The following is a 20,937-nucleotide window of genomic DNA, read 5'->3' as shown; positions in this document are numbered from 1 at the left end:
ATTAACATGTGTGAACATTTATGACCATCAACAGAAAATCAGGTAAAGTGAAACTAAATAATTTTACTGCAGTTAAATAATATTCCACTGAAACCTTTAAACACAAGTATGATAATAAAAGGCTGCCTTGCTGTTCACACGTTGTGAAGCTGAGTGAGAGGTCAGAGGTCAGTCTCTTTAGAGCCCTGGTGTCCAGCTACCGCTTCATTTAACAGTGGAAAAGCTGATCTCAGTCTCACTTCACTGAAGCACGCAGTTGCATCTCATGGTTGTCATGGAGACCTGGTGACCTGAAAGGCCTTTCTTCATTGAGCAGAATACAAAGTACAAAGTGGGCGGGGCCAGTCACATCAACCAAAGTCCTGCTGAAGCCGTTTCCCTAGCGACCGAGGAACACTTTCGTTCCTCGATATCTCGTCCAGCTTTACTTTGAACTAAATCATCACGAAAAATTTCTACCACTGAGGCTTCTGGGAATTCCTCCGCTGGAGCGAAGCGAGATTAAGAAATCCCGCTGTTCAGAGTCTTTCCAACTTCACACACAGCACCAACATGTTGGATGGCCTTAATTACATAATCGTCAGTATTGTGATTTGTCAGCTTCTCACCATGCTGGTCATTTTACTACATCATCTGTTTTGTTACTAATTATTCATAAACTTCTAAGAGCGTGGAGGCACTAATTACTAATTATTCATAAACTTCTAAGAGTGTGAGCGCAGCCTGGCAGCAGCAGCCTGACTTGTTCTGCAGCTGGAAGAGAAGAAGTTGAACAGCTCCACTTCCTCCAGGGTTTCACTTCCTCATCTGGCCTCGCTATATTTGATTAATCAAATTCAGTGTTAAACGCCTGCTGTGTGTCAGCATGGCAGCATGCCAGGTCTTACACACACGCGCGCGCAGGCCGACATGTCCCTTCATGTACACTAACACACGGGGGTGTGTTTGCACCAGTGTGTGACAGACCCAGATCTTCTCAGCTCTCAGTCAGTGAGCTGCAGGTTCAGCGCTAGCTTCTGTTAGCGACAGCTGGACACGACGACACTTCCTGTCAGATGTCACCTCTCCATCTTAAGATGTGGGCTGCAGCAGAAGCTGAGGAAGAACTCCTACCCTCACACGTGTCGTCCCCTTCGGACATCAGCTCGTCGTCGGAGCAGATGTTCAGCACGTTCACCAGCATCTCCGTCACTGTGAAAACACACCAGCAGGTGGCAGCGTGTGGTTAAAACTACAGCAGCACAGGCTGGAAATGTGATCAATGAAGCAGACGCCTGAAGAATAAAGTGGCTGGAGATCCTGGTACTTTTAGGCAGTGGTGGAGAAAATACTCAAAAAATGTACTGAAGTAAAAGTAAAACTACCACATTAACATTTTACTTAAGTAAAAGTAAAAAACTACTGGCTTTTAAAAATACTTAAGTATTAAAAGTAAAAGTACTTGCTGAATGCATTACCTAATCCCTAATACAATATCATTAAGTGAACTGATCGTATTTAATTTTAATACATCAGAAATGTGCCATTTTAATGAACAATGCCACAGATAAAGCATGTTTTTATTATGTTTACTCTCTGTAACATAGTTTAGACTTAGATATGTGATTCTATGCATCATAATTTCAGGGATGGAAACATCTTGTCTCCTGTCCTAACATAGCATGAACTTCACTTTTTTTTGCCACTAGTGGCTTTTATTTTGAAAGAAATCCAACTGAAAGGGGATGGAAAGAAGGTGGGTGGGGGAGGGGATGCAACCGATGAGCCACGTAACAGAGTTGTAGTCAAGACCACCTAAACAAGACCAGCACCCCACACTACATAACACAAAAAAATTAAGTTTTGCCTATCAAAATTGCTTCATAAATTGATCTGAAAATCCACATTCCCATAAAACTGAAATAGAGCTGAAATAAATTTAATCAGTAAAGATCCGTTCAGAAGAATCGGATCGTTCCTGAATGTCATATCACTTTAAAGCCGACTTTGGTCACAGCGTTGTCCCATAAACGCCACACCTCTGTCAACACCTCCACATAATAATTCAGCGCCTGAGTGACAACTTTTTTTCATCGCAGATGCAACATGTGTCTCTGTACAGCTAGCTTTGCTAGCATCACGTCCTCATAGCTTACCTTTCTTTAAGCTTTCCTTCCAAGTGACGCTAAAAGTTGGACAGAAGTCCCCACCGTCTGTGAAAGCGAAGCGCTGCTGATTTTACATGTCGCCATATCTTATGATTTATGCAGCGCTATTATATTACTGACGATCAGACAGACATCTTCTCCCGCTCAGAGGAAACCACTGCGCATGTCTGGAGCGAATAAAGGGGGAGGCGATGGGTGACAACAGACACATTAAGTCCCTGAATTTCACATTTTAACGGACAAAAAGCGCAACGCGACTTGGATGTAACGAGTAACGCGACAGTTTTGTAGAAATGTAGTGAAGTAAAAAGTACAGATACTTACTGTAAAATGTAGTGGAGTAAAAGTAGAAATTATCCATTATTAAATCTACTTAAGTAAAGTACAGATACACGAAAATTGTACTCAAGTACAGTAACGAAGTACTTGATTAAATAATTTCTCAAACATGAACGAACAAATGAAAGTAACACTCTAGAGATAGCATGATGTAGAGCTCCAAAAGGTCGATTTTACATAACACTACTCCTTTAAGAGTTTACGGATAGGATTAAAAAAAATAAAATAAAAAAGGGATTTTTCTCTTTTTTCTTTTGGTTAACAGCTGGGTAGATTAACCAGTTCCCTCTTAACCAGTTCCCAGCTTCCTTCAACAGCTGCTCAGAAGCATATTGGGGTCAGTTCTGGTTGTGTGTACCTTTCTAACAGGTTTGGTCTCAAGCCGTTTGTGTGTGTGTGTGTGTGTGTGTGTGTGTGTGTGTGTGTGGCAGAGGTCGGCAGGCTGACCTTTCTCCCCAACAAAGGGCAGGGACCAGGTGAAGACGTCCATGAAGTTGGGCAGCCAGTAGGGGTGGGGGGAGCAGTTAAACTGCCGGATGTTCATCACATTGTTCTCATATTTCAGCACCGCAGCTGAGGACAAAACACAAACACGTCAACATCTCCATGTTCTGTTGCGAGGGACCCAAGGTCTCCAGCCCGTATCCATGGTTTCCAGTGTGCACTTCTCCTACCTTTATTATTGTACACATCTAGGTAGTTGGGAGCGGAGAAAATTGTAATTAAAGACGGGAAGCCTGTTGTCTGACTTTTCCTGTACATTCGATACCTGCAGGACAGAGACAGGAGGGGACGTCCCCGGGACATCAGGACAGGACATTTCAGGATGAACACAAGCAGTCAGAATATGGACCCACTCCATAGGTTACCAGACTCACCCTGCATCCTGAGCTTCATGAGCCCGTATGACAGACAGCAGGTTGTTGTTCATCAGGAAGTCGCAGACCGCCGGGTAACTGCACAAACAACACAGAGTTACTGCTGCCTCGCCTCCGCTCCAACTCGGTTGCCATGACAGTAAAGATGGCTGCTTTAACTAGATGATTACCAGAGACGGTAGCAGTACTAAAATTAGGGATTTAATAAGGTCGAGGCTTTAGGGGGGCCATGGGTGGGGGCTTCTAACCCACTTCTACCACTGCAGGCCTCTGAGGACACACAGCACACTGCTGCATGCAGTTAGCAGTCCCTGCAGGAAGCTGCAATGTGGAGCTCACAACTATTAATGCAAATCCACTTGTCATTTGCAACATTAGAGCAGACTTTTTTTTGTGATAGATGTGGCATAAAATTTCTGATTTTGCTGCACCGTTTTCAAAATGTTGAGGTCAAAGTTGCAAATTCTGTGAAAGCTTTATTTCTACCATAACCTGGTCTTACTAAAAAGTAGAAATTGGTGCACAAAACGTTCCCAAAAGACAGGATTTGAACACAATTAATGTTTAAAGTACAAATAACATTTGCAGGTACCTTGATACAAATCAAAACCTGTCCTTAGGAGAGGTCAAAGTGCAAAAGAGGAATTCCATATTGGTCACTCAGGTTGACATGAACTGTAGACACAGTAGAAGTAAATCCTACCGAACATCGAGACTGGTTTTTACAAAAAAGGCAAATGTTAACCTGTACCGTCACTCATCTCACAGGTTCGGCTTTCAAGACACGAAACAGGAAGTTCAATTAGAAGGGGACGAAGGAGATTGGTCAAAATTCAGTCGAGGTTCAGTGATTGGTCAGAAAGGCACATACAGAAAACTTTGAGGTGATTGGTTAGATTCACAAAAAAATTGCATTTGAAAATTGCAACTCGGCACAAAATTGTTGATGAGAGAATTTGCATTTATAGTTGCAAATGCAACCTTCTAACTTCCTGAAGCGACTGCTGAACTGTCTTACTGATGCTTGTAACCATAAAAACAAAAAACAGATCAGATCAGTGGTCTGAAGTGAATTGGAAATAATCATCTAGTGCTCATGTGGTTTATTTTCTATCATCCTGAAAGTGACTCCAGTTTGAAGCCAGACCCCTCCTTCCCCCATCCTGTGTGTGCTCTGCCTCTGAGCCAATATAAAGCAGAGGCAGAAGCAGCTCCGTCTCCTTTATGACCCATGTTTGGTGCCAACATGGCTGATTCCATACAAATATTAAGACAGAGAGGAGAATGCTAATATTTGTTTCCAATATTTGTGTGACAGAGGATTTAACCAGCCGTCACTTATCTGGAGATAAGCCGCTGTTTGGGAGCAGGCCAGATTAACGGCGTGCGAGGCAGCCAGAGGGCCGTACCTGTAGAAATAAGAGCAGCCTCGTACGCTGTTGTGGGAGAAGTGTTCCTGGGTCTTTTCTGAGCCGTAGTCCTCCCCCGGGTCCGACCACAGCAGGTCACACATGGGCCCGAATGCAGGGGGTTCCTTGAAGCGGTCCAGCTGCACACAAACATTTATTAGACAACAACACTGATGATTTTAGTTTCCTTCTTCAGGATTCTTGTATTTGTCTTCAGAAGCTCTGGTCCCTTCCTCCTGACGGAACCGCTGAAGCTCAGTCAGGTTTGTAGGCCGCCTCACTAACTCAAAACACTTTTGAGTTTCTAGTTGCTGGCTAACCCAAAACATTGATCTGGTCATCCTTCAGCCACTGTGGAACTGAATTAGCTATGTTTCCCCCTTCAGTTGTACAACTGTCTGGTCAGGGTGGAGCTACTGAAGTCACACAACTCAGTCCGTTGATTGGGTGACAGAAAAAGTCACTGCTTGAAACAAACATGAGACGTATTAGTGCGTCGTGTTCATAATTGCACTAGCATGACTCAATGTTAGCTGTTTGGAAAGTAGCATCTTGCAAAGCAAACTTTAGCCGCAATAGCAACAAAAACAAAAAAAACCTGTCTTCCCTGTGACCGGATCAACGTTAAAGAGGAATTAATGGCCACTCTTCCTCTTATCACTGCCTCAACACTCAGACTACGACTATGTTTTATCTTTGTGGTATCAAAATGTTCGGTCAACAAATAGTGGATCTCACTGGAAAATCAGGAAAAATTTTCTGGAACTGCCCCACATTGACCACAGTCCTAATTCGTTCGATTTGGTCCATCATACTCTGAGCACATGGAGTTCCTCAAGGCTCCATTCTCAGGCTCAACTCCTTTTACTTGATTTTGACATGCAACTCACAGCCAAGTTTATAGGGCATTACAGCGTCTTGTTCCACACCTATGCTGATGTAAAGTTGATGAGATCAACTTTGCATCTTCAAGTCACCACAGGTCCGACTAGATGCTGACTGCAGTTTTCTGGCTGATCTTTAAAAAAACCTGACCTGACCATTTCAATATTGGCCGACACTTTTTTTTTTTTCAGAAATGTCACTACATATAGAAAGAAAATCGCTGAGTTGGCAGCAGTGGGGTGGCTATTGCAAAAGTGCAAACATGACCTGATGGGCCAGTCTGTCAGTCAGACCTCACAGCAGACAGGGGACAGTGAATGATTTTAGACCTTTGCAGAGGAAGATAAGATCAGTTTCACATGCATCGGCCGATCACCAGTTTCCCAAAATTAATGAAATCGGGGCCGATTCATTGGTGCACCTTCAGCCCCCACTGACCTACCCAGAGTAGGTCAGGTCTGAACTGCCAAACACTCCTCAGGTTATTAGAAGTCATACAGAAAACATCAGATGTGCATTCAACAAGACTTGAAATCATGACTGTTAACAACCAAAGCCTGTTTGTTTTATATTTTTGCATTATGTTAAGGTTTTTCTCACCTTTCGGATGTCGTCCAGGCAGGTGATTTCAGGGCTCAGGCCTCCATGCACGCAGAGGAACTGCTGGTTGAGGAGGGCGGCCAGAGGCAGGCAGTCGAACGCCTCCATGCAGGCATCATAAACCTGCTCAGAGTACTTTATCTTACCTGGAGGACACACAGACACACACTCTGAGCACACGGCGCTACCGCTCTGAGAGTCCAGTCGTTCACTGCGGAAGCTGAGCGCCCTGACTTACACTCCTGCTTGAAGGTGAAGTACTCTGTGAGATGTCGGCACTCATGGTTCCCTCTGAGGAGGAACAGCGTGTCAGGGTAGTTGATCTTCAAAGCCCACAGGTACAGCACACACTGCAGACACATACATGGGAAGAGACGGTTGGTCCAACAAGACAACAAGTTGCTGACTTTCTGCTTCAGCAGCCACTCTCCCTGGATCACTTTGTTCCCAGCAGCTCCAGTGGGAGATTTCTGACAACTTCCCTTTTCTGATGAGTCTTAAAAAAAATAAAAAATACAGCAGAGCGGAAGAGACGTTTCCACGGTTAAGATCATCTCATCATTCACCTCCATGTAATCACCTCAGTAATCAATAAACCGTGAAATCAGACCTACATGGGACTCCTCCTCACTAGAAACAGACCAAATGACAAGGATCCAGAAAAAAACCTAAGGAAGCAAATGGATCAGAAGCTCAGAAATACTTAATCTCCAATGGAAATCAAACTAATTTCATGCAAGTATCTTCAGGAAGTGGTCATGGATGGCGATGCTGTTGGCCAGAAGGATCTCCTGCAGGAAGTCTTGCAACCAATCAGAAGAGCCCACCGAGTTGACAGTTAAATCAATTCATGACGCGCTTCAATACAGCAAACTGAAATGGTTTATTAAAGAGTGAAATAATTAGATCTAGTTTTTAAAATGAAATCAATACATTTGAGGCACAAATAATTAAATCTATTTTTAATAAATTGAGGTATTTTTACATTTGAATATTTATTTAAATAACTATTTCATACGTTATTAATTTTGTGTAGTTCGTACAGAAAAAGCAATTCTGACTTATCCTCTGAGATCAAAAGTCAGAATTCGGAAATTCAATTCAAAAACACTTTCTTGACCCCAAAGGAAAAATTAAAGTCAGAACTTTTTCTTCTCCCAATAATCCAAATAATCTTCTGTATATTTATATTTTATATACCGTCTTGAATCTCCATAATAAAGAAGATAGTGGGATGTAATTCTCTCTCAGTTGGAAGAATGGAAGCCATTACTGTACTACTGTAGCTCTAACCTGGCAGAAGAAAACTGAAGGAGTATTTCAAAGTACCAGTCAGACCAGAGCAAAGCTGATCTGATCTGTAGTTTAACCAGAGTTCAGCAAACTGCACAGGAAGACGGGACCGGGCTGGACCGGGCCGGCCTGCAGCACTAATAAGCATCTGTAACCGTTTCCAGGATAACACCGGATCAGGAGGGACAGAATCATTAACCGGTGCAGGGATTCAGCTGATGTGATCATTGATCAGCAGCCAGGCTCTGTAGAAAACTCCCACGGGAGCAACTGGAGATCAACATCGTTCAGGTCTGGATTTACCACATCTGGCTTCTTCTGGTGCAGATTTGTGATGCATGTCTCACGACAGTGACAGAAGTCAGATAAAATGCGACAATATGGTTCAGACGCCAAACACTTTGAAAACAATCGGATCCGTATCCAAAAGAGTAGATTTTTTGGGGGAGTGAAAATAAATGGGAACTGGATTGCTTGGATTTGGGTCGTGTTCACCTGATGTGTGAATGTAGCCTTCATGTGTGACACATGAAGGGGAGGAAAAAATACTGATGAACAATCACTCATTTGGCTCAGACACAGGAGAAAAACCATATGTAGCTATAATTAGCTTCCTGCTGTAGCTAGCTATAGCAGGAAGACCGTTTGAAGGAGGAGTTGATGATTACCTTTGTTAGTGATTTAATTCATGCAATCTGAGGAACTCATCAGGGTTTTTTCAAAGAATATTTTAAATCTGTCAAACCAAAAATTCCAAAGTTTTAACACTATGTGTATTTTTATAGGCAGATGATAGTGCAGTGGTCAAGCTGACCGAGTGATCTGGATGACGAGTCAGTCTGAAGACCAACGGCGTCTCCATTAAAGGAGCCCAGAGAAGCAGCGGATGTTTAATGAGCTCTGGGCTCCTGGAAGTCAGCTGTAGAAAGGCTGCCAGCCAGAAAACACACAGTCCACTCCTCAGCCCAGAACCCTCAGACAGTCAGAGAGGGAGGCGTTGGCAGGCTTGTGTTTAACCAAGAGTGTTCGTATGGGTGGGGCGCCGAGTCTGGCAGTCAGGGGTGTGAGAAGACCAACAAAGAGTCTTTCATTTCCTACACTATTTAAAGCTGTGAAGGTTCACTTGTTACATCCTCGTGTAACGCCTCTCTTTATGGAACAGTTCTTCGTGTCTGTGCCTTTGTTTACTGAAACGGACAAAACTCCACTGTTAAATGACTAGAAGAAGGTTAAAGGCGCAGTGTTATGTAAAATTTATATATTTTTTTAGATCTGCATCATGTTATTATGTCATTCTTTCATCAAAAGCAGACCTGGAGTGTTGCTTTGATTCTTTCATGCATGTTTGAGAAATCCTTAATCTCCATGGTAACCATTCAGCTGTACACAATGCCTGTGTGGACCTAGTATTGCCTATGAGGATGAAGCTCCTCCTAAGAGATGCAAGTTCCAGGCTTCCTAGACTCTGCCTCACAGAGCTGCCCTGCCCCACCACTCTACCATTCAGCTCCTTCAGACTAGCCAGAAGCAATTAGCAAACACCTGATGGGACTGAGCATCTGCTGGGCTCATTATAGAGCTACTTCTCAGTGAAACGCAGTAAAAAACAATAACAGAGGAGCCATGTTGTGATGACTTCCTGAAGGCGGAGTGTCAGAAATAACAGGAGTTTTTAAAGAGACAGATACCCAATCTTAAGGTGTTGAATATTGTCAAATTTCTTTTAAATCATATTTAATGCATACAGCATTTTTATAACAACTTAAGGTAACATAGTTACTTGATTGTGCTATAAACTGACACTATGTGCCTGGATCAGACATCATACTGCCCCTTTAAATAAGATGGATTAAATGAGCAAGAGAAAGCTGACATCTGTGGATGATTTCCAATCTATACTTTCTGAAAAGCACAGATGAGCCAATCCAGATTGATTCCCTTTAAGATCTATAATTTTACACCAACTAGTTTCCCCATGTACCTCCAGCAGGAGGCAGGAAGTGGAGCCCTGTGCAGTCCTACCTCGATACTGAAGTAGCCTCGGTCCACGTAGTCTCCAAGGAACAGATAGCGGGTGTTGCTGGGTGAGCCGCCCACCTCGAAAAGCTTCATCAGGTCAAAGAACTGGCCGTGGACGTCCCCACACACTGGGGACACACACACACACACACACACACACACACACACACACAGCTGGGTTCAGCTTCTCCAAACATTTAGAAAACTCTGCATCGGGTCTCAACTGAAAACCTGTGGAATCTAGGAGGACTATTTCTATGCTTCCGTATTCTGCTGTCAAATGGAAAATGGGAGAGAAAGCATTTATTTGGAATAGTTCCTATTTTGTTAAAGTCAAAAATAGATTGCAAAGGTTTCAGACAGATCTATGTTGGTGTGTGTGTGACAGAAAAAAGTGGAGTGTGTCCAGAGTGTGAACAGACTGGAAGCTGCAGCTGGGCAAGGTGGGATCATTTGCATATCAGAGATCAGTGTCTACAGGCTGAAGGGAAGGTGTAGAGTTACATGGAAGGCTTTTATTATTTCCATGAAAAAGAAAAACTGGTTGGATCCTTGTTTTAACAACTAACTCCAGACAGATAGATGTTTGGTTATTATACTGAGATCAAGTTTAACATGTTTGCATTATTTGCAAAGACGGTGGAAGACTTCAGGGAACATGCTTACTGCAGAAAGCGGCAGTAACCATCTGGGATGTAGTTTGGTCCCATTGTGGAGCAGTGACTGGGCTCCAGATGGTTCCAACTGCAAGGAGCCAGGAGGTGAGCTGGTGTGATCACTATTTAAATTATCACTTCATTTATTAAAAAGGGGAAGAGCCCTATCTGAACCAACCTGGCCCTTATCTGTCTGTCTGCTTCAGCAGGACCCGTCCAGAAAACTGCATAACAGATAAAACACTGAGTCCCTTTAAATCAAGGATAAAATCCAGCTGTTTAGTGTTGCTTTGATTAGAAGCAAATGAAACCTTGATCAACTTATGTTAATTAGGTTTTAGTTAAGATAAGGGTTTTGAATAAATTAGAAAAGTTTATGCTTAGGGAAAATGTCTGGCTTAGGCATTAATGCAGTTACTAAAATGAATGGAAGATAATACAAAGTCCTAATATGAATAGAAATATAAACTTCTGTGTGACCATAGAAACTATAAAGAGATGGTTCTTTTCTCCCTGCTTTCATGAGGAACCCAACTGTTGGGGACAGTAAAACATCACAGACTCTACAGCTGTTGCTATTTCAGCTGGATTTACCCAAAACAGATTTGTTCACCACTAACGGATCTAGTTTTCAGGGCGTTCATAGATACATTAGAATGTAGGCTGGTGTACCTGTGATGGGCGCCTCCACTTCCAGCATGCATTTCTCCTTGCGCAGGATGCTGGCTCCCTCGTTGATGATCCGCAGGGCCGCCTCCTCCTCCAGCCGGCCCTCCTTCACCAGATGGGCCTTCAGCAGCTCCAGGCTGGGCTTCCCATCTGCATACAGGTCTTTGACCGACAGGCGTGTACCGGGAGGATATGGCACCGCTGAAAACATGGTGGGGGAGAAAGGCAGTGGGGTGAGGCTCTGACGTCAACGACACAAACACACTGATAAACCCAGGGTTCACTGTGAGGACAGGACATGAGCGATGGAGCCGTTCCTGCTCGGATGTTTTACCTTACAGAGGCAGGAAGAGCTCTTACCCAAACTGAGAACCCAAGGTGAGGCAGAAAAACGCACCCTCTTTCTGAGTGGATTTTAATAAAATATCTCAACCCTTACCACATGTTGACGACAAATGTCTCTTTATAAATTTTGCTTCATTCAAGAAGTTATTTGGATGGAATTGTTCTGTGAAACGCCTGCTGCCAAGGCAGCTCTGTCCTCTGAATGAGTGGCTTCTGCTGGAGGATGCAGCTCTTTAGAAAGGCTTTGAAAACGGAGCTGCAGCAGGAAGTATCCTCCACAAGGACACAGAGACAAAGTACCTGAATGCCACGAAGACGCTTTCAGAACGGCAGCTGCCACAACTTCAGATCCTCGCAGTAGAAATCCGTTCTCGCTCAAGCTCCGTGCAGAACGGGGGAAATGGCTTCATCACACTATGGCGCATCATTTCCCCATCGGGGCTTAGCTTCCCTCATCTACCAATAATGAAAACTCCTGAAGACATCTCTTCAGACCACATGAACTCTGGTGTACTTTACTGCTTGGAAGTTGGCACAGACTCGTCCACTAGATGCGTCCGAGTCCATTTTTACCACCACGCGCTCGGCGTCTCACAGTAGACTGCTCACAAGAAAACGGTCAGGCCTGCTAGGTAAAAAATGTTGCTGGATGAAGAATTGTCCCAGAAATTAATATTTTTTGTGTCCATTTTTTAAGCAATATATTGATAACAGCATAATAACATAGGTTTGCCCTTTCAAAGACTAATGGAGCATCATTTTGTACAGAACAACACTGGAACTGGAAGACATTTTAAATATGCAAAACAACCAAAAACAATAAATAAAATGGATTATCATCACGGCTCTGAACAAAATTGGCCTTCAAAAAATATTAGAATAGAAATGATTGAACTCATTTTAAATTATCATGACATTAATTGCTTTCTGTGGCAGGCTGTGGAACCATTTTATATGCAGCACTGAGCTGATAAGGTTGAGAGACGGCACAACCAGTTGCCTTTATAGTTGCTTATTTTGGTCTTATTGTTACAAACTACCAAAGTGGTGAGGTAAGATGTAACAAAGGACATCTGTGTAACTCACCAAGTTCCTGATATTCTTCCAGCGTTAACAACCAGAGCCGTTTGTAGTAAACACACACGGGTATATTGAAGAACATTTTGAGAACTCCGTCTCCAAACATCAAGGAGTTAATATACCAAAGGAACAATCGTTACAATCATTCCCGGTCTCCCCTAATCCACTTTGAACTCATTGGGATTATCATCAGCATTTGAATTTTACCCCAAACACAAAGCAACAGTTATTTCAAACCTTCTGTACCTTAACTTTTGTACTGAAGCTGCACTGTTAGATCAGAGAAGGAGGACGGCTGTAGAGTTGCTTTTCTTTTCATCCTGAGTGTGTGTTTTTTTTTTTTTAACCGCTGTGTTGAACAGTTACTGTGATCATTTCAAGTCACATCACTCAGCGCTGCTCCAGCGTCAGACAGAAAGCTAATGCCTTGTTCACACGACAAGATTTCGAAACTTCTGGCCGATTTTCCAAACCTGAGAGTTTCCACACATGACAACGTCTTTCCGAGCGGACCAGAACACTAACACACCACACATGGCAGGAATCTCTCTCAAGATGATCGGAAGGAGAAAACTGGGACAAAAATCTTACAGCGTGAACTAGAATGATGTCACCTAACCGGTTCGTCATTAATTGTTGCTTCTACCCAATTCTGTTCCAAAGGCACATTTCTCTCCTACTCCACCTCCCAACACCCACCGTTCAGTCACCACCTTATTTCCCATGAGCATCCACTCAGTCTGATCATTTCATTCTGATTACATCATTTCAGAGTGTCTTCTCTCCGTTTCAGGTAGAACAAAGTTCAGCAATGTTTAAGTGTGAACCAGGAATGTTCTGTGCAGACCATAAAGTGGCTGCTGCTGTAGTTTGTCAGTGTGTTGGAAGTCAGCTTGGTGTTCAGACTTTTTCATAGGGCTGTAATCAAGTCAATGAGCTACGACGGCGTGCTGAGGCTTGACCAGACACTCTGGCAGTGCGACGCGGTGCGGCACGGCACGGCGCGGTGCGGCACGGCACAGCCCAGCCCCCAGAGGAAATACCAAGCAGCTCGATTCCTGGAAAATACCAGTTTCACAGAGAAATCTGACGGATCACACGGAGGAGGCAGCGGCAAAGCCAAGAGATCTTTTTATTTCTGCTGTAGCAGCCTTTTATTGGTACAGTCCCTGTAGAGAACACCGTTTATTGGAACCCTGACTGTAAACATACCACACCTCATCTTAGTAACCAACTAACCAATGTTGTTTTGAGAACATCAGCTCCTTCAGCTCACAGTGAATTTGAGGAGTTCGTCAAACTTCAGTGAGTGGGAACTGAACTTCAACTAATGCAGTGTTAATGGCAGCAGCCCATACCACTACCCCTCCTCCACTCTGCAGACCTGTGTGTTCCCTGTACAGATTTGGCAGGTGAACACAATAATCTGCACTGCCTCAAGCAGTTTGTGAAAATCGTAAGAACTGGCTGTGTGTAGCTGGCTGAGGGTGGGACATCACACCAGCAACAACAGCTACTGGCTTTATTCAAGATATTCCTGATACTTCATTTAACGGGATATCTGTCATCTCAACAATTCTGCAAATACAAAGAGTAAAACTGAAAAGAATACTGCGATCATCATCTTTCACTGACCACTCATTAAAATGTCCTGCAGCTACCAGGTTGGAGTGGTACACAGAGGTCGCAGTACAAAGCATAGTAAGTAAGCTATTTGCTATTTAAAGTATGCATACTTTAAATAGTATGTTAAATAAATATAATGCATTCAAATGAGATGCCTGATAAATATGCTGATAAACCTGAGATACAGATATGGACTATGTGACTTTGCTTTGGTTAAGACAGTACAAATTTTAGTTCAATGTTTGCAAAAATGTAACTATGAAAATGTAGTTTGCAAAGATTTTGATACAAAATTAGTTTAATGTAGTTTACAACTGTTAAGTGCCAATGCATGTTTGGTCAATAACTTTATTCGGAGGAGGATGTCCCCATCTCCATGGTGAAGTTTATTATAGTGCTTAGTTCTCATTACATAAACATCACAGTAACACTGGAAGAAGAATTTCCACCTTTACCAAATAATCTGATTCACTGTACTGTGGTGGTGTTGTTGTAAAGGGCTAATTTACAACACCTATCTAAAGGTCAGAGTTCAGACCAGGTTAGACATTCAGCACAGTTCTGTGATGTTGGACTCAGCAGGTTGAGTCCGATAACAGCGGCAGCAAACTCACTTTGGGCCATGTCAAGATGAGAAATGTCAGAGGGCTCATTGTGGCAGAATGTATTAATAAAACTACCCAACAACAAACTCTTCAAATATTGATTAATTACAATTCCTGCATTCCACGAGTCCTTCTCAAATTTAACTATCTTTCCACACTGATTTAATTTGGCACTATACACATAAAACAAATTTGACAGGCAGGCCGGATTTGGCCTGTGGGCCTTCAGTTTGACGTGTGTGCCTTAAAAAACAAACAAACAAACAAAAAAAAACCATTGACGCCACAATGATGCCTTTCAAGAACAGCCCAAGCAGCTTTCTTGTTCTTACACACTGAATTCTTTTCCACCTCAGTGACTGCCATGTACGAGCATGTGTGTAAATACTTCTCATTTCATTCTGTTTCTTGCTCTGCAAGTTGTGAGCTTTTTTCCACCCCCAATGAAGAGATAGACACTGACTAGCTGGCAGCTGATGCTCCAAACACTGTTTGGAGTGTTTTGATTGGTCAAGTCAAAGAATCAAAACCAGAAAGGACACTATTGGACTAATTGAAATACAAATTTTGCATAATTCCTTCAGACTAGCAGCAGCAGCAACTGGAAAACATCTGGTAGAACTGTAGCCTGCTGAGCTCATCATATGAACTGTAAAGGGTGCATGACAGTTCTGATGAACAGAACTTTGAGAGCAGCAGTAGGAAGTTGAAGGTAAGTTAATTCAGTGTTGCCCTACAGTAAATTTTCACAGTTTCAACTGCAAAGTACTGTAAGGTATTGGTAATAAAATTGGTATGTGATCAAATTTGTATCTTTATTGCAGCTATAAAACCTCTTATGTGTAAAGTATGGTGTAAAAATATGCAAATGTCAATACTCTGTAATAAACCTGTAAATAAATCTGTAGCTAGGGATGCCCGATATATCGGCACAACATCGATATCGGCTGATATTAGTCAATTTTCAACATATCCGTATCAGTCTGATAAATAAAACTGGGCTGATATGAGCAATTAATATAATAATATACCGTTTTGTTTCTGATTGGGGTTTTTCCCCCCAAAGGTGTCAAAGCAGTAGTGAAATATTTTGATACAAAATTAGTTTAATGTAGTTTACAACTACATATATATATATATATATATATATATAGCTCAAAAAAATAAAGGGAACACTCAAATAACACATCCTCGATCTGAATGAATGAAATATTCTCATTGAATACTTTGTTCTGTACAAAGTTGAATGTGCTGACAACAAAATCACACAAAAATCATCAATGGAAATCAAATTTATTAACCAATGGAGGCCTGGATTTGGAGCCACACACAATATTTTTTTTAGCAATATATTTGTAAGTTGATCATAATATCAATATTATCGGATATCAAAAATGGTCCAAATTTCCCTATTTGTAGCATAAGAGTACGTTATCCAACATGACAGTTTGACAGCTCAGAAGTTTTCACAAACATTGAATATTTTTTTATTTTGCCAGTTTGGTTTTTCCATAACCATGCTTAGTTACATGTGTAGCAATGCACATCGTTTTTTCTGTTAAAGGATAATATCAGATCACTACTTTTTTCACTTCCGATACCGATACAAATATCTGAGGTTTAGTATCAGCCAATACTGATCCGTTACAGTCCGATATTGAATCGACTTAAAATGTTTGTTTAGTCAAAATAAAGAAATGTTACAAATTTATTTGGCAACACTGCACCAGTAGAGCACACTTAAATACACCAATATTTTCACAAGTTGGTCAAACATTTAAAAACAACAACTCCAACCTGTTCTGTCAGAGCAATCAGGAGAACGGCCGTAAAACCAACAATAGGCTGACTACCTTTGTCAAACATGTAAAAATAAACTGCAACAAACCTTTGTTCAAATAGTTCAGGAAGTGCAGTTAGGAATTCTAAATATAATGTAAAATAAATAAAGCATGTTGCTCAGAGCACAAAGCATAGAATTAGACTTAATAGATCTATCCCGATGGATCGGACACATTGTCATTGATATCCAATGTAGAAGTTTTTTCCTCAGTACTGGTACTGATTCTGATATTATCGGATTGGTGCACCTGTGGCATTGTCAACAAATACACAAAAAGCTAGAAAAAAATTCAAAATGCCGAAAAAATTCAAAAAGCCGACGCATTTGGACTTGAAAGGCTTAGCTTCCATCAATGCTAAACTAAACAGCTATTTAAAAGTTTTCATCAAAGGAACCTCAACTTAGTATGAACACAAGTGGTTCAAAAGACCTGAACCTGAAAAGCAATAGGAAATACATCCAATTTGCCTCCTTAAAAACAGTGTGAAAACGAGTAGAACTCTGGACTGGAATATTCCACACAGTTTATAAAAAGTTTGAGATTCCTTGAACTTTTACTATATTTGAGGAAAAAATGTCGATTTTTAGTTGACTCAGTCTCTCTGAAATCTCATTTCATGAACTCAATCATCATCGTGTTCCATTACCTGGATATAACATAAGATGTTTGGCCAATTTTTAAAGTAGCAGTTTGCATTTAAAATATGAGTTGAACGGTTTTCTGATCTGAGTCGCTGTCTAGTTTTCTGTCAGTTAATTTGTTTTAAAAATGGAAAGATTGCATTCAGGTTAAAACAACAATGAAGGATAAAACACTCAAGCTCGTCCTCATTTCTAATCTTCAATATACATGGTTATCTCATTGTTTATTTCTCATGTTCATATTGTTGACAGAATATGATAAAGCTTTGAATAAAGCACATGAACTCAGTGAACCATGCGTTTATTGATGGAAAGGAACTGAGCTGCTCAAAAGGTGAACATCTCCCTGTCAGGAGATTTCTGCTTTTTCTAAGTAGAACATGATGGTAAATACAGCTTACACAGAGGACCTAGACTGCTGACACCCTCCACCCCCCACCACACACACACACACACACACACGTTTGCGTGGCTATCTTTGTGGGGGCTTTCCATTGACTTCCATTCATTTCTACAGCCTAAACCTTACCTTTACCCTTTTCCTAACCCTAACCATCACATACCTAACCCTATCCAAAATTCAATTCATACCTTAGCCCTAAATCTGACCCCTGACCCAAAAACAGGGTTTCCCCTTGTGGGGACCAGGCTCCGGTCCCCACAAGGAGCAATTGGTCCCCACAACGCAGTATATGTCAGGAAAATCATCCATGGTAATTACAAACAAATGCGCGCGCGCACACACACACACACACACACACACAAACAAACACACAGCTGGCTCTGTGGTCTAGTTTAATGAAAGCAAACCAGGTCGCACACATCCAGCCAATCATGCCGCTGGCTCCTGAACTGGTTCATCACCAGCAAGGCAGAAAGCAGTCCAGTGACGATGTGTAGAGGCAGCCTGAACAGAGCAACCTGTGAAGCCAGCCTCGAGTCTGTAGAGGAAAATAAAAACCACAAGCGAGAGAAAAAGGCTTCATCGACCGCAGGAGGAAGTGGTAGTCAAATAATCAACGGCTGGAGGGACAGAGGAAGACTTCATCACACTGTGTGTCAACAGCTTCAGTAAAACACTGCTCAGCTTTTGGTCTTTTTTTTGATTGCTTTTTGTTCAGCTGGGTCCTCAATGGCCACCGTACAAACCCAGCTCACTTTTAGTAGTAAACTCCACTGTCGATCGCTTTTATGAGCCAAGTCTTTAGACCTAATAGCCCAGTAGTCTCAGTTCCATTGGGGACCAAAGTTACAACATTTGTTACATTTTCAGCAGAAAATGTGAAACCCCCTCCCCGCCTGTGGTGGCGCTGCACCAAGAACCACAGAAAGAAACGGCATGAAGATTTTACACGTTTGTTTTGGTTGCATTTATCCAGAATGCCCTGTGCTACAGACCGCTTCCTGGTGTAATTTTTAGAATAATTACATCTTCTATGACACGTACAGTCCATTAACTCAAAGCGTTAATGGACTGTACATGACTATATAGAATAAGTTCATGGAAAGCACAAATTTATTACTCTTCATGCTTTATTATGGTGCAGGGGCACATACTTGATTTTTTTGTTTTCAAAAGAAATCTTGCAAAATGCAGTTAAGATGTTTTTACTTTTACTTCATGTTATTCTCTTTAAATCATTTACTATTTTTACGATTTCAATGACATACAAAAAGAAAAAAAAAACTCCTTGGATATATTTCTCTTTGCTCATGCACAAATTAGCTGACAGTATGGCTGCTGCTTCAGTGATCATCTGAATGCAGCCTTACACTTCTACTGACCACCTGTCCATGAACTGCAGCAGACCCCCGCTGTGATTGGCTCAGTGCTCTTTATTCAGAAAGTTGGTTATGCTTTAACTGCACTGCCTGGACGGCTGAAGTCTCCGTCTGCTGGTAGCTCTGCTCTCAGCGACGGACTCTAAACCCTACAGGCTCGTCTTAGAGCCAGTAACACCCACAGTCAGTGCAGACACACACTGATGTGTTTTGTAAATTGTGTGGTTTCAGTTTTGTGGTGTGGGTTCACATTGTCAGAGTATAATGAAGACTGACTGCTGTAAAGAGAGCCGTGTCGTGTTCTGGTGGAAACCTGTAGACAGTGTGAAGCATCTGCATCAAAATGGCCTCACAGGCAGGAAACTGCAGCAGCTGATATAACTTATCTGGACCATCAGGAACTTCAACATGTTAGCTTCTGCTGCGGCAAGGGAGGCTGCAGGAAGTCCAACAACATACAAGCAGCAGGACTCTGAGAAGTGAGCTGCAGGGCGGTGGTAACATGGGAGCAGAGCCTGCTCCACACTGTGAGAGGGGCCTGTCTGGGAACCAAAACTCTGATAAAGATTGTGATTTAGGGTGATATCAGTAAAGGAAGTGATCATGTCTGACATCATTTTACTTTTTGAACTGCGCTTTTCCACGATTGCCTAAAGGCAGCTCAATACATTTCAAAAATACCAAACTATTGCACACTGCCTTGTTATACAGTAGCACTACTTTATCCAAGTGGCTACTTGAGAGGCACATTTGATTATAAGCAAAATTTTTAGAGTATTTGTGTCTGTGTGCAGCAGTCATAGACTCTGATGCTATGTGAATAGTGGAAACTTGATATCCCCTTTAAAAATGCTAAGAACAGCTTATTTTAACAATTCAACACCAAATTTACTTCAACATGCATCAATAGACGACTGTAAAATATGACGGTTTTCCTATCAAATGCTCTTGGGGGTACAGCCAAAAAATGAAGCATGGAAAATGAAGGATGCTCCTGATTGGTAAACACAAGCTAACAGCTAATGCTAGCATTGCTCCGAGGCATTTCAGTTTCACATTTACTTTTGAGTATGTTAGAGCTAAAACGATTAATCTGATCAATCGTGATAAATCAATTATTGAAATAATTGTCGACAAATTTAGTAACTGGTTGATCATTAACTGGCACATACAAACTCAAACATGCAAATTACTGGAAGAACGCCACAGTCAGAGCAGTAAGTCCAAACTGTACTGATGGTAGAACATATTTAGTCTGCAAATATGTTCTACTGGCTCCTATTGAGCACCTTTTACTGTCCAGTTATTAATTTGTTAATCCAAGAAATTAATCTCCAGATGAGCCATCCATTGTACTGATATGGTCTGAACTTTTCACATATGGATGTTGGAAGGATTTTTTTTATCTGCAGATGCATCCTTTGTGATCAAGCATTCACTAAAAGAAAGCTCTTACTGTATATTAGGCAATAAAATGTTACTTTTCTTATTTAAAAAGGAACTGTTTATTTGTACTATTGTATTTATATTATATAAAATAGGCTTAAGAAGTTAAATGAAAAATCTGCATAACGTGCCATAAGGTTTTTCCGATTAATCGTAAAAATAATTGATAGAATAAATGATTACTAAAACAATCGTAGTTGCCGCCCTCGTTGCTCATTTTTGTGGCATGCTTATGTAATTTAACGGTTCTGGGTGTTTAAAAGACAAACCTCACACTGACTGTCAGCTCAATTAAAGGCTCTGGCTTTTCTATTGTTCTTGACGACAACATGGAAATGGGCAGCATATTAAAACCTTAAACATTTGTGTCACTGTCAAAATGTGACTGTTTTGCTCAGCATGGAGGACAGCTCAGGTTTAGGCTTGTTCTTTTCTTCCTGAGGAATTTTAAACATTTACCACACGACTCCAAACAGTACACTTTGACTATTCCTGTGAACAGGAATAGTGCACATTACACAGAAATAATCCTTTGAAAGATTTAAACATCATTAGTTTGATGTTGAGGGAATATGACCCATAACTGATGTGATTTGTGACATAAACCAGAGCAAATCTGGGCTGGGAATCAAACCCAGGACCTTCTTGTTGCAAGGCACCAGTGCTGCCTACT

At 41.6% G+C, this 20,937-nt stretch overlaps 1 protein-coding gene across 4 annotated transcripts in view; it reads right to left on the bottom strand.

Annotated features, from left to right (window-relative positions):
- ppp3ccb (protein phosphatase 3, catalytic subunit, gamma isozyme, b) overlaps positions 1-20,937 on the bottom strand; it is a 33,305-nt gene that overhangs the window by 5,685 nt on the left and 6,683 nt on the right. For all 4 annotated transcript variants that reach the window (XM_007572726.2, XM_007572727.2, XM_007572728.2 and 1 more), the window contains exons 2-10: positions 10,899-11,096; positions 9,574-9,698; positions 6,497-6,608; positions 6,259-6,404; positions 4,774-4,913; positions 3,365-3,442; positions 3,161-3,255; positions 2,934-3,059; positions 1,114-1,191 (exon numbers count right to left, since the gene is read on the bottom strand). In XM_007572726.2, coding sequence (XP_007572788.1) covers positions 1,114-1,191; positions 2,934-3,059; positions 3,161-3,255; positions 3,365-3,442; positions 4,774-4,913; positions 6,259-6,404; positions 6,497-6,608; positions 9,574-9,698; positions 10,899-11,096 — 1,098 coding nt within the window. The remainder of the gene's footprint in view (positions 1-1,113; positions 1,192-2,933; positions 3,060-3,160; positions 3,256-3,364; positions 3,443-4,773; positions 4,914-6,258; positions 6,405-6,496; positions 6,609-9,573; positions 9,699-10,898; positions 11,097-20,937) is intronic.

The sequence above is a fragment of the Poecilia formosa genome, unplaced genomic scaffold, assembly GCF_000485575.1.
Source record: "Poecilia formosa unplaced genomic scaffold, Poecilia_formosa-5.1.2 Scaffold307, whole genome shotgun sequence".
Taxonomy (NCBI): domain Eukaryota; kingdom Metazoa; phylum Chordata; class Actinopteri; order Cyprinodontiformes; family Poeciliidae; genus Poecilia; species Poecilia formosa.
This window is presented reverse-complemented; position numbering and strand designations above follow the sequence as displayed.